The 16,975-nt window shown below is 49.4% G+C and overlaps 1 protein-coding gene across 5 annotated transcripts in view; it reads right to left on the bottom strand.

The window, feature by feature from the left end:
- Positions 1–233: 233 nt before the first annotated feature.
- The window catches only part of SLC4A11 (solute carrier family 4 member 11), a 229,296-nt gene continuing 212,554 nt past the window's right edge, over positions 234–16,975 (bottom strand). For all 5 annotated transcript variants that reach the window (XM_077933725.1, XM_077933724.1, XM_077933723.1 and 2 more), the window contains exons 17-20: positions 15,901–16,074; positions 6,659–6,854; positions 2,976–3,145; positions 234–499 (exon numbers count right to left, since the gene is read on the bottom strand). In XM_077933725.1, coding sequence (XP_077789851.1) covers positions 436–499; positions 2,976–3,145; positions 6,659–6,854; positions 15,901–16,074 — 604 coding nt within the window. In that variant the 3' untranslated portion in view covers positions 234–435. The remainder of the gene's footprint in view (positions 500–2,975; positions 3,146–6,658; positions 6,855–15,900; positions 16,075–16,975) is intronic.

The following is a 16,975-nucleotide window of genomic DNA, read 5'->3' as shown; positions in this document are numbered from 1 at the left end:
GGGCGCCCTCCTGTTCCTCTCACAGAGCAGCACAGTACAGGGTGTGTGTGTTTGTGTGTGTGTGTGTGAAAAATGTCTATAAAAACGGCGCTGTCCTTCCCTTAAACAAAGACGCGGGGAGACGCAATGCCAAACTTTTGTCTTTGGGGTTTCCGTAAAGCACACTTGCCACTCCAGCTTCAAAGAGCGCTGGTTCCCCCACCCCACCCCACCCCAACCCAACCCCCCCACCCCTGAAATCTGGGCACTTGGTTGGTCTCTAGCAACATGCCTTTGGGTAGTCAGTTGTGCAGGAGTACAAAAATCAAGTCACGAGAGGTTCGTGGACCAAACCAAAGGTCCGGCGAGTCGCCCAGCCAGACGCCAGCTTCCTTTCCGTTTGAAAAAGATAGAAGCCTGCTGGCTGGTGCAAGGGAAACAAGGCTGCGTCTTCCCCTAGTGCTCAGCATCCATTGCGTCCAAGTATTTCGCTTCAATGATCCTTGGGAGCAAGTTATACCTGGGTGGAAGAAGGGGGACACCGTTAGATTCTGCCCTAAGCAGAAGACTTTTTGCGTGGCTCTTTCGGGCTCTGCACCTAGCGCACTGCAAGGACACAGGAAAGCGTCTTGCGCTGAGCCACACCAGTGGTCCAGCGAGCTCAGCACCTCCTACACTGGCTGGCAGTGACTCTCTGGGAATTCAGAGCAGGGAATCTATCCCAGAGCTATCTGGGGAGTCGAACCCGGGACTTTTCTGCGTGGAAAGCAGATGAGCAGATTTCTGAGCTGCCATCTTTCCCTTACGACCCGGGAAGAGAATCTGCTGTGCATGCAGAAAGACCCCAGGATAACTGCAACAAGAAATGCAGGGTACATCATAATAGCAAGAATAATCATCATCATCATCATCATCATCACAGCTGTCCATGGAGCGCAGGTCAGCTCTGTATCCAGGGCGGCTGTCTACCAGCTCCATCTGGTATGCAGGCTGAGACCCTACCTGCCCGCAAACTGTCTCGCCAGAGTGGTGCATGCTCTAGTTATCTCCTGCTTGGACTACTGCAATGCGATCTACATGGGGCTACCTTTGAAGGTGACTCAGAAACTGCAATTAATCCAGAATGCAGGAGCTAGGCTGGTGACTGGGAGTGGCCGCCGAGACCATATAACACTGGTACCGAAAAATCTTCATTGGCTCCCAGTACGTTTACGAGCACAATTCAAAGTGTTGGTGCTGACCTTTAAAGCCCTAAAGGGCCTCAGTCCTGTATACCTGAAAGAGCGTCTTCGCCCCCATTGTTCTGCCCAGACACTGAGGTCCAGCGCCGAGGGCCTTCTCGGTAGTGGCACCTGCCCTATGGAACGCCCTCCCATCAGATGTCAAGGCAATAAACAACTATTTTACTTTTAAAAGACAACTGAAGGCGGCCCTGTTTAGGGATGTTTTTAATGTCTGACGCTGTATTGTTTTTAATATTCGGTTGGAAGCCGCCCAGAGTGGCTGGGGAAACCCAGCCAGATGGGCGGGGTATAAATAATAAATTATTATTATTATTAGAAGAAGAAGAGTTTGGATTTGATATCCCGCCTTTCACTCCCTTTAAGGAGTCTCAAAGCGGCTAACATTCTCCTTTCCCTTCCTCCCCCACAAAAAACACTCTGTGAAGTGAGTGAGGCTGAGAGACTTCAGAGAAGTGTGACTGGCCCAAGGTCACCCAGCAGCTGCATGTGGAGGAGCGGGGAAGCGAACACTACCACTCTTAACCACTACACCACACTGGCTCTCATTATCATCATCATCATCATCATCTCCAAGGTGATCTCTGTGGCTTCTGGCACCAGGCCTGTTGGCAGACTAGCTCTGTCCGCCACATCAGCCCCACCGTGTGGTAATCCCTTGCAGACGACCGCAGTGCCTGGAGGCAGAGAGGCAAGTTGTGCATCCACAGCAGTGAGCATTGGAGGAATGACCACTGGGAGGAGGGCAGAGAGCAGAAAAGTCATGGTGCATCTGCAGCAGCACAACCAGATGCCTTCCGCTGTCCCGGCTGCAACAAAACATGTCTCTCCTGCATCGGTCTCTACAGCCACAGCAGGCGCTGTAACTCTCCAACACCCCGCAAGGTGCACTCCTCTGTTGTCTCCCGGGACAGACCGATGCCAGCTAAATATTTACATCCCACCTTTCCTCGAATGAGTGTAGGGTTGCTTACATGTTTCCCTGCCCCACTTCCATTTTGCTCCTCACAACATCCCTGCAAAGCAGGTCAGGCTGAAAGAGGTAGCAGCTGGTCTACTGTCTAGCCCGCCCCCTAAAGCGCATTTCGTGGCTGAGCACGCATTTCAACGCTGGTTGTACCTGGCTCTTATAGCCTGATCCCCTAACCCAATGATGGCCAAACTCGGCCTTCCAGCTGTTTTGGGACTACAATTGCCATCATCCCTGACCACTGGTCCTGTTAGCTAGGGATGATGGGAGTTGTAGTCCCAAAATATCTGGAGGGCCGAGTTTGGCCATCACTGCTCTAACCACTACCAGCAGGATAAAATAATATAATAATAATAATAATTTATTATTTACACCCCGCCCATCTGGCTGTGCCTCCCCAGCCACTCTGGGCGACTTCCATAGAAACCAAAAATACACTAAAATATCACACGTTAAAAACTTCCTTGAACAGGGCTGCCTTCAGATGTCTTCTGAATGTCAGGTAGTTGTTTATCGCTTTGACATCTCGTGGGAGGGCGTTCCACAGGGCGGGTGCCACTACCAAGAAGGCCCTCTGCCTGGTTCCCTGTAGCTTTGCTTCTCATAGCGAGGGAACCGCCAGAAGGCCCTTGGCGCTGGACCTCAGCGTCCGGGCAGAACGATGGAGGTGAAGATGCTCCTTCAGGTATACTGGACCTGAAGAGGTATACTTTTACCTGAAGATAAAAGAGGCCCCATCCAAGCCCAAAGCCCTCTTGGGCAAGGAGCACATCCCCAGAGCGTACCTGATAGGGACCATTCCAATCATGATGAGGGGGAAGATCATCTTCATGTAGGGCAGGGGAGACATCCCAAATCCACAAAGGATGAGGAGCTGGAGGACCTGAAGACCTGTGAAGTAGTGGATCTTCCTCTGGGGCACCCGGCGGATGTAATGCGTCGGAGGGTAGGCCGTCTGGAAACGACAAGGGTGTTAGCGAGAGACTGAGGCTGCCACATTCTCCACCCCACCCCACCTCTCATCAGAGGAGCTGTTTCTAGGAGAAAATCTGTGAGGGGATTTCCTGGCCTTTCCGGGCTGTGCCATAAAAAATAAAAAAAAATCTTTTTTATTGGGTTTTATAAACAAGAATACAGTGGTGCCTCGCAAGACGAAATTAATTCGTTCCGCGAGTTTTGTCGTCTTGCGATTTTTTTCGTCTTGCGAAGCACGGTGTCGGAAAAGTTTTGGAAAAGCTTCAAAAATCACCAAAGTCTTCAAAAACCTCAAAAAAGGCTACCACACCACGTGCTATGAGTTGCTCCTCGAAGTCAAGTCGCAACTGTATTAACGGTTTTAAGAAAAAGGAAACAAACTTGCAAGACGTTTCCGTCTTGCGAAGCAAGCCCATAGGGAAAATCGTCTTGCGAAGCAACTCAAAAAACCAAAAACCCTTTCGTCTTGCGAGTTTTCCGTCTTGCGAGGCATTCGCCTTGCGAGGTACCACTGTAATGTTATACAAACAGGTATACCGAGTTTTCTCATGTCATTTGTATATCACAAAAATAACATGATACAGTGGTACCTCGGGTTACAAACGCTTAGGGTTACAAAGTCCTCTAACCCGGAAGTAGTTGCTCCGGGTTGCAAACTTTGCCCCAGGATGAGAACGGAAATCACACGGCGGCAGCAGCAGCAGCAGGCCCCATTAGCGAAAGCGCGGCTCAGGTTAAGAACGGTTTCGGGTTAAGAACTGACCTCCAGAATGGATTAAGTTCGTAACCCAAGGTACCACTGTAAATGTGGAAAAATATCTGCAACATATGTTTCATTATTAGTGGTCAATGTACAGGTTCTTGGTCCATGAATTGGTTTAAACAGTTAAGGAGAAAGAAAAAGGAAGGAAGGAAGGAAGGAAGGAAGGAAGGAAGGAAGGAAGGAAGGAAGGAGGGAGGAAGGAAGGAAGAAAGGAAGGAGGAGGGAGGGAGGGAGGAAGGAAGGGAAGGGGGGAATGGTGAGTGGGGTGGGATCAGAGGAAAGAAGTCCGGAGGATCTCCCAGTTGAAACGGCCTGCACGGATGGCTGAGAACAGGGGTCAGCAAACTTTTTCAGCAGGGGGCTGGTCCACTGTCCCTCAGACCTTCTGAGGGGCCGGACTATATTTTGGAAGAGAGAAAAAAGAACGCATTCCTATGCCCCTCAAATAACCCAGAGGTGCATTTTAAATAAAAGGATGCATTCTACTCTTGTAAAAACACGCTGATTCCTGGACCGTCTGCGGGCCGGATTTAGAAGGCAATTGGGCTGGATCCGGTCCCCGGGCCTTAGTTTGCCTACCCATGGCTTAGAACAAAGGCAGGCGAATGGAAATAGATGCTGCGATCGTCTCTTCTTCTGTTGGCAAGCAGCTCTTTGCATCAAGCAGGGGACGAGGGGGCGGCTTGGCCTGGCCGGAGCATTGCTCCCAAGCCGCAGCTGGGCTTCCACGTGTTAGGAATAAATCACCAGCTGTTTGAGATGTTCTGCCCAGCCTGGTCCTGCAGGCGCCTCTGCTGTGGAAGCAGATAAAAGCTTCCTGATCCCCAGCTGCTTCCTTTCATGCTACCAAGCGCCTTCTGATCAGGGGCACTGCCTGTGGATTTTTCAATGCCCCCCCCCAAAGCATGCTGGGCCTGTCTTTTCCTGTGGCAGGACGCTTTGGACACCAGCCCAACATGGGAAGTCAACTCCGAGGACAGCTAAATACAGGCACGAGTCCTGCGGTCAACAAGCACCATGAAGGAAAGCTGGAGGGGACATGGAAGAGGGAGTTCAGGAGGGTGTGGAACCATTAGGAGTTCGGGAGGCCCAAACCCAGGAGGTTCGTGACACCTGCATCGCTGTGCCCCTAGCTCACGGCTGTACCGTACAAGCACCCTTCTGTTTCTGCTGGGAGGGAGCGGTACGCAACCCAGTGCCAAAGGTTGCAATCAGAAGCACAGAAATTGTGCGGCACAAAAAGAGCCTCAGGGGGACACAAACAGGGCACTGGTTAACCTTCCTGCGTTAGGAAACAGAAAGGAGAAGGGGAGATGAAAGCAAAAAATCCCCTAGCTGCAGATGGACTGCCAGGCTGAAGGGTAATTATCTGCGGCCTCCTTCAAGTGGGTGGGATGTTTTGATCCTGCCTTTTAAAAATACAAATGTGCTCTGGGTTTTTCTCTGCTTCGTTTTATGTTGGCTTTAATGTATGTGCTATTTATTTGATGTTCTAAGTTGCTTCGAGCTCCTAATAAGTTTAATAAAGTTGTTGTTGTTGTTGTTGTTAGACAGCCCTATACCTGAAGGTCTCAGGGCGGTTCACAGGAACAAATCACAATATAAAACAACAAAATACATAATTAAAATAAAAATGAAAGCAACCCAATAACCACCATTCCCATACACATATTGAAAGGGCACTGGATGTCAATTAACCAAAGGGCTGGTTAAAGGGGAACGTTTTCACCTGGCAACTAATGGTGTGTAATGAAGGTGGCAGGCGAGCCTCTCTGGGGAGAGCATCGCATGATGGGGAGCCACTGCAGAAAAGGCCCCGTTCTTGTGATGTCAGCCTCTGGACCTCTCGTGGAGGAGGCACATGAAGAAGGGACTCAGAGGATGAACATAGAGTCTGGGTAGGTTAATAATAATAATAATAATAATAATAATAATAATAATAATAATTTTTCTGCAGAGAGCATACACATGTGCATTGGTGGCGCAGGGAAGCATTTTGGAAAGCTTCCCAGCTGACACACTTGCAAGAAAAGCGTTCCACCTGAAACAGTCAACCACGTCAATACACCTTAGCCTTAGGCCTGACCTCTCCTTCCTCCACAAGACGGTGGCATTAACGGGGGCGTACCACATGCAACTGCAAGCGAGAGCCTTGCTAAAAGCCATTTCCCATTGGATTTTGGCTCAGCGTTTTTTTTTGGGGGGGGCGGGGGGAAGCCCACTCAATCTGAGTCGGCGCCTTGCCCCAGCGGAGAGGGTCTCGCTCGCTGCGGAAACGGCGCCCCTGCCGCTGCGAAGTGTGGGAGGGGCCCCTTTTATTTCGGAAAGGCTAAACAGTGGCTGCTCTGCCGCTGCAGAAGCAGAGGGCAAGACCAAGGCCGCTTCTGGTGCCAGGAGGTGAAAGTTGCTGTCCCCCCCCCCCCGGACCGGATGACTGGGATGTTCTTGCTGGCAACTGTCCCAGCGGCATTTCGCCCGTAGGGTGTTTTTGCTGCTGGAGCGGAGCCAAGACAACAAACAGGGCGTGAGGCGGCAGCGGTGGTGGCAGGAGCAGAGGGAGATCATAAAAAGCAATCAGAGGCTTTTTAACGGCCGTGTTTTCCAAGTTGCGGCAATCAACTCGTGATTATGAGCTTCCTCAGGAAACGGAGGCGTGCAGGTCCGCCGGGGCCTCGGCTCCTTATCCTGCACAGCTTGCAAAGTCCGTGCTGCCCCCCCCGGTGTGCTTACCTGCTCTTTCAGCAGGAGGGCGACCCTCTCAAAGAGCTGGTTCCCGTCGATGGAGGTCAGGGCGATGTAGAGGAACAGGCCGTAGAGGACGGGCTTCGGGATCAGTTGCAGCGGGAAAGGCAGGAGCAGCAGGGAGAGGCCCACCAGGAAGTTGGCTACTAGGGTGGTCAGTCGGGTCTCCTTCACGCTCACGATCCTGGCCGGGCAGGAAGGACAGAAGCAGGGCGTGTTACTGAGCAGCCAGATAGCCCATCCCGCAAGGATGCGTGCAAGCGTTTGAGAGAGCAGATAATAGTACAGTGGGCGCTCGGGTTGCGAACAGGATCAGGGCAGGAGGCACGTTTGCAACCTGCAGCGGCACATCTACGCACACATGGGTTGCAATTCGGGGCTTCTGCGCACGTGCAATTTAGCGCTTCTGCGCATGTGCGAACCCGAAACCCAGAAGTAACCCCTTCCGGGTTTGGGCGGGTCCGTAACCTGAAAAAACACAACCTGAAGTGTCTGTACAGTGGTACCTCTGGTTACGTACTTAATTCTTTCCGGAGGTCCGTTCTTGACCTGAAACTGTTCTTAACCTGAAGCACCACTTTAGCTAATGGGGCCTCCCGCTGCCACCGGAGAACGATTTCTGTTCTCATCCTGAAGTAAAGTTCTTAACCCGAGGTAATATTTCTGGGCTAGCGGAGTCTGTAACCTGAAGTGTATGTAATCCGAGGTATGACTGTAGTAGTAGTAGTAGTAAAAATAATAATAATACAGTGGTACCTCGGTTTTTGAACATTTTGGAAGTCAAACGTTTTAGTTTTCAAATGCCGAAAACCCGGAATGCTTCCGTTTTCAAACACACCTCCGAAGTCGAACGACTTGCCCTGAGTTTGCAGATTTCCCTTTGCTCCTCGGTTTTCGAACTTTTCGTAAGTCAAACGGTCTTCCAGAATGGATTACGTTCGAAAACCAAAGTACCACTGTATACTTTTTTAATTTATACCCTGCCCATCTGGCTGGGTATGGCTGGGTCGCCCCAGCCGCTCTGGGCGGCTTCCGACACATATAAAAACACAATAAAATGTCAAACGTTAATAATTACAATCTGATCCAATACAAAAAAGTCACAAAAACTTTAAAATAAACAACTTGTATCAAATAAAGCAAAATTCAACGGTCCATTAGAATCTAATAGTGAACAGTAAAATTAAATATCAGCAAAGAACAACAAAGAACCACAAAGAACCTGGGCACACTTGATGGCTGGGTGCCGAGAGATGATTTACACGAGAGGAGGAGCCATCAAAGATCAACCACCGCAGACTGAATGTTGCCTCGCTCCTGCTATTCCGGCTGCAATTGGTACTTAGTAGGAGTCATAGAATCAGAACTGTAGAGTTGGAAGGGACCCTGAAGATCATCCAGTCCAACCCACTGCAATGCAGGAATCTGCAGCTGTCCCATACGGGAATCGAACCTGCAACCCTGGCGTTATCAGCACCGCACTCTAGCTCACTGAGCTATCTCCCGTTGAGTCACATGCAAGCAGCTGAGCCCTTGGGTAAACAGAAGAAGCAAGCAGTCTGCACGCATGTGTGAACGAGTCCCACGCGTCATACTAGAGTCGGGATTCTGGACCACACCTGGGGCATTGACCTACTTTTTGTTTTGCTATATAGTGAGCGCCTTGGATGTGCTATGTCTCAGGGGCAAGACTTAGTCCCTGACCTGGAATTCTGCAAGGCCAAAGGAAGTAGAAACAATAGAGAATAGAGAAACCAGGGGTCTGAAAAGGCGTCAACGAAGCTTTCTATGTTCACCCATAATTCTATGGAAATTGAAGGGTTCTGTGCAAGGTTGGGATCTGGAGTTGCAGTAAGGGGAAAAACTTCAGCATCCTGAAAATACCTTGAATTTTTTTAAAAATCAAGTTTCTAGTCCTTATCGATGGAAAATGCAGACTTCTTATTTGTGCAACGTCTGAAGAAACCTCCAAAGTTAAATGGGCTTTCTGGTATTCAGGGATGTGTGGCTAGCAAGTGTCAGGATTTGTTGAAAGTGCATAATTTATACGGGCCAGAGACCCTGCTTCTCCAGACGCACAATTCATGTGTTTTCTTTAGCAATGAGCACACACAGCTCGAGCGATTCTCTTATTCTCATTCCCACATTCAGAGCTTAAAACTAATTTAGCCTTTGCTACACAAAATCTCTTTGAATGGTTCAAATCCCCCTTTCCTGCCTTTTGATCCTCTCCAAGCAGCAACTATCAGATCTCAGAGGAGGGCATTGATTTCCTTCATTTTCGTGGCACCCAAATAACCAAAGGAAAGCGGGGAAAAAATCGAAGGGCATCTCAGCAGAAACAGAAAACCCATCACCTTGAGGGCGCCAGGCGTTCTGATGAACTTCAAGGATAATCCTGTTTATAGCGCCAAATGAAGCTGCGCAAAGTGTAATTTCTATGGGGGGATTAGGAACTTCAGCCTTGATGTGGATTACGGGAGATAACACCGGCAAAACTCCCAATATCAAATGGCAAGTAGCAGGGCAACCTTTTTGGAATTTAAAGTGAGCTCACATGCGCCAAGCATCCCTCTTGCAAACTCCAGGTCCGGCCAGCGGCAAAATGGGCAAGACGTTTATAGAGCATGTTCTCAGCCAGGGAGAACATCGTGAGTTTTTAAGCAGCATCGGCAGAGGGCATCACATACAGACCTGCAGTATCTCAGGCAGGTCTTTGCCAGGGTCTCAGCCACAGACCCCTTAATAAGGGATCCCTGGGGTTGAGAGGTGCAAGGGTCATTCCACATCAAATTAACGGTTGGAGGATGGATGGCGGCTAACAGATTGAGGTTGAATCCTGACAAGACAGAAGTACTGTTTTGGGGGGACAGGAGGCGGGCAGGTGTGGAAGACTCCCTGGTCCTGAATGGGGTAACTGTGCCCCTGAAGGACCAGGTGCGCAGCCTGGGAGTCATTCTGGACTCACAGCTGTCCATGGAGGCGCAGGTCCATTCTGTGTCCAGGGCAGCTGTTTACCAGCCCCATCTGGTATGCAGGATGAGACCCTCCCTGTCCACCGACTGTCTCGCCAGACAGTCTAATTATCTCTCGCTTGGACTACTGCAATGCACTCTATGTGGGGTGACCCGGAACTACAACTAATCCAGGTGAAGGTGGAAGTGACCCGGAAACTACAACTAATCCAGAATGCGGCAGCTAGACTGGTGACTGGGGGCGGCCGCCGAGACCATATAACACCGGTCCTGAAAGACCTACACTGGCTCCCAGTACGTTTCCGAGCACAATTCAAAGTGTTGGTGCTGACCTTTAAAGCTCTAAACTGCCTCAGTCCAGTATATCTGAAGGAGCGTCTCCACCTCCATCGTTCTACCCGGACACTGAGGATCAGCTCCGAGGGCCTTCTGGCGGTTCCCTCGCTGCAAGAAGCCAAGTTACAGGGAACCAGGCAGAGGGCCTTCTCGGTAGTGGCATCTGGTGGTGGCACCCTGTGGAACACCCTCCCACCAGATGTCAAAGAGAAAAATAACTACCAAACTACCAGATGGGTGGGTTATAAATAATAAATTATTATTTACCTGTATGGGCCTATGGCCGTAATAAATATTATCAAAAATATTATCATAAATTATTATTATTATTTATTATAATTTTGATGCAAAAAACAAGGGTTTTGTCACTCTCCGTCTCAGATTTTGATGAAACTTGGTGTATACCCTTCCCTTATGGTTGAAAGAAACACCCTTGAATTCTCTATCTCAAATGGTTTTAATTTTATAGCACTTTGATGTTTCGTTAAATCTGCGTTGTCTGTCCCTCTTGAGACCCACGGCACAAGATACTTAATGAAACTTTGAAGTGTTATAAAATCAAAACCGTTTGAGATAGAGGAGGGAAATTTAAAGGGGGTTCTTTCAACCACAAGGGAAGGGTGTACACCAAGTTTCATCAAAATCTGAGATGGAGAGTGACATTACCTTGCTGAAATGGTAGCATAAGACAGGGCTCCCCCATAGTCCCACTTGCCCTATGCCTAGAAAGCACAGCTCCAAGCGCTTCCCCACACTTTCAAGGCATGGGTCCGTGCGGTTTCCCCTTTGCCCTACTGCTTTCCCCAGAAAACCTGCTCTTTGGTGCTAAATCGGGGAAAACAGAAATGCGGAGAAAACCTTATCAACGTTTGCTCCGATTCAGCAGCGAACAGCGGGTTTCCCCAGCGGAAAGTGGCAGGACAAGCGGAATTGTGGATGATCCCATAGTCCCCCTCTACTACCACAGCCTCTCGCATTCTGCGTCACATTCAGACAAGAAAGGCTGCCATCAGAGGAGTTATCGGTGACTTGTGGACCAGCTGCAGATCACTCAGTCCCTGAATGCTTACTTCAGTCCAAGCTTGAGCACATTTGGGAAGCATTTGAAAACTTGTTCGGGGGCTTAAGGTTAAGCCAGCAGAAGGGAGTAGGGGGGAGGGCTGGGGAGCGAAGGGCTTTTGCCACGCAGGTATAATGGTTTTATTTTGTTTTGCACCTATAATCTGAGCCTACAGGATTCCCCCCCCCCCCACAAGCAGAACAGGCCTGATTTTCAATATGTACCTGGATCCTAAACATATGAATACATTTGCTACGATTCCACATGCCTAGCAGAAACTTCCGGGGGGCGGGCTGGGGGAGAGGGAGCAGAATCTGGAAAATATGCTCCAAGTGCCCAGGAGGTATCGTAATACCCGCCAGCTACATGCATCATGATAAACCTTCTTCTAAAGCGCACCGGTGTGGAAACAGGATGTTTAGTGGCAGATGGAATTGTTTTCCACCCATGTCTGCATCCTTGGGTTCACGGGGGGCCAAAGACACGGTTTGCTGTACAGAGACACAGCACACAACCTCCATGCTGTGCTACGAAGCCGCAACCATCCCACAGGAGCAGAACGGGTGCAAGGCTGTTCCTGGAGCACAATGTTTAAACAAGTTTTAATTACGCTGCCCTTCCGCTACCTGCTCCTGCTCCGGAGGGTAGGACTCGAACCGACGGCTCCAAGTTACAAGAAAGGAGATTCCGACTATAGCTCAGGAAGAACTTTCTGATAGTAAGAGCTGTTCGACAGTGGAATGGACCCCCTTGGAAGGTGGTGAACTCTCCTTCCTTGGAGGTTTTTCAGCAGAGGCTGGAGGGCCATTTGTCACGGACGCTTTAGCCGAGATTTCTGCATTGCAGGGGGTTCGCCCTTGGGGTCCTTTCCAACTCCACAATTCTATAATTCGTGGGCAGGGCTGAGTGTGCAAAGACAGGCTTACTCTGGGTCAGCAAAGCCGTCCCCAGTGCTTAGACAGCAGGAATGGGGACAGCTGTGGCCTCTGAGATATTGCAGGACAATGACTCTCATTATCAAAGGGGAAAGGGCTGTGGCTCAGGGGTTGTTGTTGTTTAGTCATGTCTGACTCTTCGTGACCCCCTGGACCTGAGCACGCCAGGCACTCCTGTCTTCCACTGCCTCCCGCAGTTTGGTCAAACTCATGCTGGTAGCTTCCAGAACACTGTCCAAACATCTCGTCCTCTGTCGTCCCCTTCTTCTTGTGCCCTCCATCTTTCCCAACATCAGGGTCTTTTCCAGGGAGTCTTCTCTTCTCATGAGGTGGCCAAAGTATTGGAGCCTCAGCTTCACGATCTGTCCTTCCAGTGAGCACTCAGGGCTGATTTCCTTCAGAATGGAGAGGTCTGATCTTCTTGCAGCCCATGAGACTCTCAAGAGTCTCCTCCAGCACCAGAATTCAAAAGCATCAATTCTTTGGCGATCAGCCTTCTTTATGGTCCAGCTCTCACTTCCATACATCACTACTGGGGAAACCATAGCTTTAACTATACGGACCTTTGTTGGCAAGGTGATGTCTCTGCTTTTTAGGGGTGATCAAATCTGTCAACCTCAACGTCTTTTTCTCTTATTAAGCTCAGCTCTCCACATTTCCACAACCATTTAGTTTGTCTGCTTCAAGTCCCTGAGAAAATTCATCAGCCTTTCATGCAAACGCATCCTAAGACACATTCGTTTGCAAAACAAATTCCCTCGTGTGCAGCAAATTTTGCCTTGCTTTTGACAACGTAGGCATTCTTATGCATGCTTTACCCAGGCCCATGGGTTTTCGCACAAGACTAGGTTGGTGAACCACACTGCAAAATTCAGGGAAGCGAGAATGTCAAAAGATGGGTCTGTTTCGGTTTGTGAATTTTCAGATGCTGCAGGTTCAGGAAGTTCACCTTTAAATGAGAATTGAATCTCGTTTCTTCCCCCACTCCTATCCAGCGAGAGCATCTGCTTTGCATTCAGAAGGCCCCAAACTCAATCTTGGAGCAGTGGGGTGCAGTGAAATTTTTCATAGGGGAAGAGTTAGGGGCAGAGGTGCCAGGACGTCTGGACACTGTGTGCATGAGCATCGCACCTCCTCCCTCCCTAAGCTGGGCAAAATCTTCCCAGGTTTTGGGAAGGAGGCGCCAAGAGGGAAGGGAGCATTTATTTGGCAGCAAGAATATTTATTGCAAAGTATTGGAAGACACAAGATCTACCCACTCTGGAAGAATAGCAGATGAAGGTGATGGACTACATGGAACTGGTAGAAATGACTGGCAGAATCCGAGACCAGGGAGAAGAGTCGGTGGAAGAAGATTGGAAGAAATTTAAAGATTACTTACAGAAATATTGGAAAATTAATGAATGTTAAAATGATGTTGGATGAAACTTATGTGGTTTTTAGCTATAACGCTATAAGGAGTATGAAAAAAACCACGGGGTATTAACAGTCAAAAGTTAATGTTGCACATTATTCAAGATTAAAGATTAGGATAAACAAAGAGGGGAAGGATTTGCTGAACTAACAAATTGAACTGGAATACAAAAAGGGAGGTGTGAGGAGGTCCGGGAAATAAGCAAATGAAAGAAAGTGATGGAAAGATGGAATTGTTTTTTATCTATTTTTATTTTGTATTTTTCTTTTTTCTTTTCTCATTTTGTAAAACTCTAATAAATATCTGTTTAAAAAAAGGGGGGGGAGGGAGCATTTAGGGGATTAGCCTAGTCCCCCAGTTCACTGACTGCACACCGCTGGCTGGGAGAGACCCCTGCAGAACCACTGAAAGTCGGTGAGGACCATACTGAGATGGTTGGTAAATAAGGGAGCTTCCTACCTTCCTACTTTGGACACTGGGCCATAGTGGCTGGGGGTTGGCAGTTCGACAATATGCAGAGCCACAGGACTCCCAGCCCAGGCCCTCTAGCCCTGCTTCTGCCCTTGAGAAAACAGACCCACTACAGTGGTACCTCAGGTTAAGTACTTGTTCCAGAGGTCCGTACTTAACCTGAAACTGTTCTTAACCTGAAGCACCATTTTAGCTAATGGGGCATCCTGCTGCTGCCGTGCCGCTGCTGCACGATTTCTGTTCTCATCCTGAAGCAAAGTTCTTAACCTGAAGCACTATTTCTGGGTTAGCGGAGTCTGTAACCTGAAGCGTATGTAACCTGAGGTACCACTGTAATTCCAGAGGGCTATACCTGAAGGAGTGTCTCCAACCCCATCGTTCTGCCCGGACACTAAGGTCCAGCTCCGAGGGCCTTCTGGAGGTTCCCTCACTGAGATTAGTGAGGTTACAGGGAACCAGGCAGAGGGCCTTCTGGGTGGTGGTGCCTGCCCTGTGGAACGCCCTCCCACCAGATGTTAAGGAAATAAACAACTATCTGACTTCTAGAAGACATCTGAAGGCAGTTTTTAATGTTTGATGGTTTATTGTGTTTTTGATGTTCTGTTGGGGGCCGCCCAGAGTGGCTGGGGAAACCTATCCAGATAGGCAGGGTATAAATTATTAAATTTATTATTATTATTACTACTACTACTACTATTCCCAAAGTACCCTGCTAGATCAGATCACAGCTGTAGTATCTCAGATTCCTCCGGGAAGTCCACAAGTGGAGGTTGAAGGAAATCAGTGCCCAGACTGCCTCTGAAACTGGAGGCTCACTTTTATAGCCATTGATCGGCACAGTCTTCCTGCTGAATCCCTCTTTACAGCCAACCAAAACGAATAGACTGTGCATCCAACATAGATGTTCCTAACTGCAAGGCGCCCTCTAGCGGCCACAGCATTTCTTAAAATAAAATTAAAAGATTTCATCTGATCATGGGCACAGAGGACGATCCTGAGATTCTCCCTCCTCTAGTGGCCCACCAGCTTAGATGGCTTTGAAAGAGGATCAGACAATGGCTACTAGGCCAGACAGCTCTGCTCTGACTCTGCAGTCGAAGGCAGAAATGCTTCTAAATGCCAGTTGCTGGAAACAGCAGGAAGGGAGAGGGCTCCTGCTTGCTGCATCTGGTTGGCCACAGTGAGAACAGGACGCTGGACTCGATGAGCCGTAGGTCCGATCCAGCAGGCTGCTTTTATTTTTTTATTATTACAATACTTTCATTTTGCTGCTCCCCTCCCCCTCTTCCTCCCTCCCAACTCCCGGATGAGGCACTCAAGGCGGCGGTGGCACTGAGAGGATTGGAAGGCCCCCGGCGACAGCGGGTTCAGCTTGAGCAAGGAGGGGCGAGCGCTCGCCGGCTGGCTCCAGCCTGGCAAGAGGAGGAGGCGAATTCTGTCGTCTCCACTGTGGGGGCCCCAGACTCCCCTCCCCGGGCACCAATGGGGAGAACGATGGAGCTCCAGTCCGCGCTTTTACTGCGGAGACAGCTGACATGTCAGTTCGTCCGTTGGTCAGTTGGGGCAATGCAAAATGTTTAGGGGTACGCGTCCCTCCGTGTCCCCCCCAGAAAAAAGCACTGATTATAATTCATTATGGGAAGCAGGTGGCGCTGTAGTCTAAAGCACAGCACCTAGGGCTTGCCGATCAGAAGGTCGGCGGTTCGAATCCTGGCGACGGGGTGAGCTCCCGTTGCTTGGTCCCTGCTCCTGCCAACCTAGCAGTTCGAAAGCACGTCAAAGTGCAAGTAGATAAATAGGTACCGTTCCGGCGGGAAGATAAATGGCGTTTCCGAGCGCTGCTCTGGTTCGCCAGAAGCGGCTTAGTCATGCTGGCCACATGACCTGGAAGCTGTACGCCGGCTCCCTCGGCCAATAAAGCAAGATGAGCGCCGCAACCCCTGGACCTAATGGTAAGGGGTCCCTTTACCTTTATCTTATATTTCACACGCTGTTGATTGCCCTGGCCTCCAAACAAACAAACGTTAACCCCGACTTACGTCTCGTAGATGTGCCCGTTCTCCACCCTCTCCTCCACGTAGGCCAGGGCTCGGACGTGCATCGGCGAGTGGGGGAATGCAGCGTGGATCCACGGCAGCCCAAAGATGGAGAGCCCTATGTTGATCAGAGCCACAAGGAGGAGGTCCCAGTGATAAGCTGTTCCCTTCACTAACCTGAAATAAACTCTTGTTAGTACAGTTGTAAATGCATGCTAGCCAGGAGGTGGCAGCAAGTAGACCCAAGTCAGAACAGCACCCCCCCCCCCAATGTACAGCAAGCCTCTTGGGTCACACAGAGCATTATGCACTTGGGAAACAAGAGACTTAAGAGGATCACAGAAAACCATAATGGCCAGCTTGCTCACTGGGGCAAAACGGTTAGAGCATCTTACACCGATCCTGGCCCAATTGCACTGGCTGCCTATTAGTTTCCGGGCCCAATTCAAAGTGCTGGTTTTGACCTATATAGACTTAAGTGGCTCAGGACCGCAATACGTCAAGGACCGCCTCTTTCCATGTGAACCTACCGAGACCCTGAGATCATCTTCTGAGACCCTCCTTTGTGTGCCTCCTCCTCGAGAAGGCCGAAGGGTGGCAACACGAGAACAGGGCCTTCTCTGCAGTGGCTCCCCATCTGTGGAATGCTCTCCCCAGGGAAGTTCGCATGGCGCCGCCTTCATTATACAACTTTATGCGCCAGGCAAAGAAGTTCCTCTTCCACCAGGCCTTTGGCTGATTGACATCTAATGCCCTTTTAAATGTGTTGTGGAAGTGGAGATTAATGGTTTGTTTCTGTTCTTATTTTTATTATGTATTTTCTGTTTTATATTGTAATTTTATCTTGTGAACCACCATGATATCTATGGGTATAGGGCAGTATACACATTTAATAATAATAATAATAATAATAATAATAATAATAATAATAATAATAGAATCAATGAGGACCACGAGGAACAGTCTACTCCAACCCTCTGCAATTTAGGAAACTTTCGCCCCATATGGGGCTCAAACCCACAACCTTGAGATTAAGAGCCTCATGCTCTACCAACTGAGCTAAACTTGCTCTTGGCCT

This window comes from Podarcis muralis, chromosome 9 (genome assembly GCF_964188315.1).
Source record: "Podarcis muralis chromosome 9, rPodMur119.hap1.1, whole genome shotgun sequence".
Taxonomy (NCBI): Eukaryota; Metazoa; Chordata; class Lepidosauria; order Squamata; family Lacertidae; genus Podarcis; species Podarcis muralis.
Note: the sequence above shows the minus strand (reverse complement) of the source record. Positions and strands in the feature narration are given on the sequence as shown.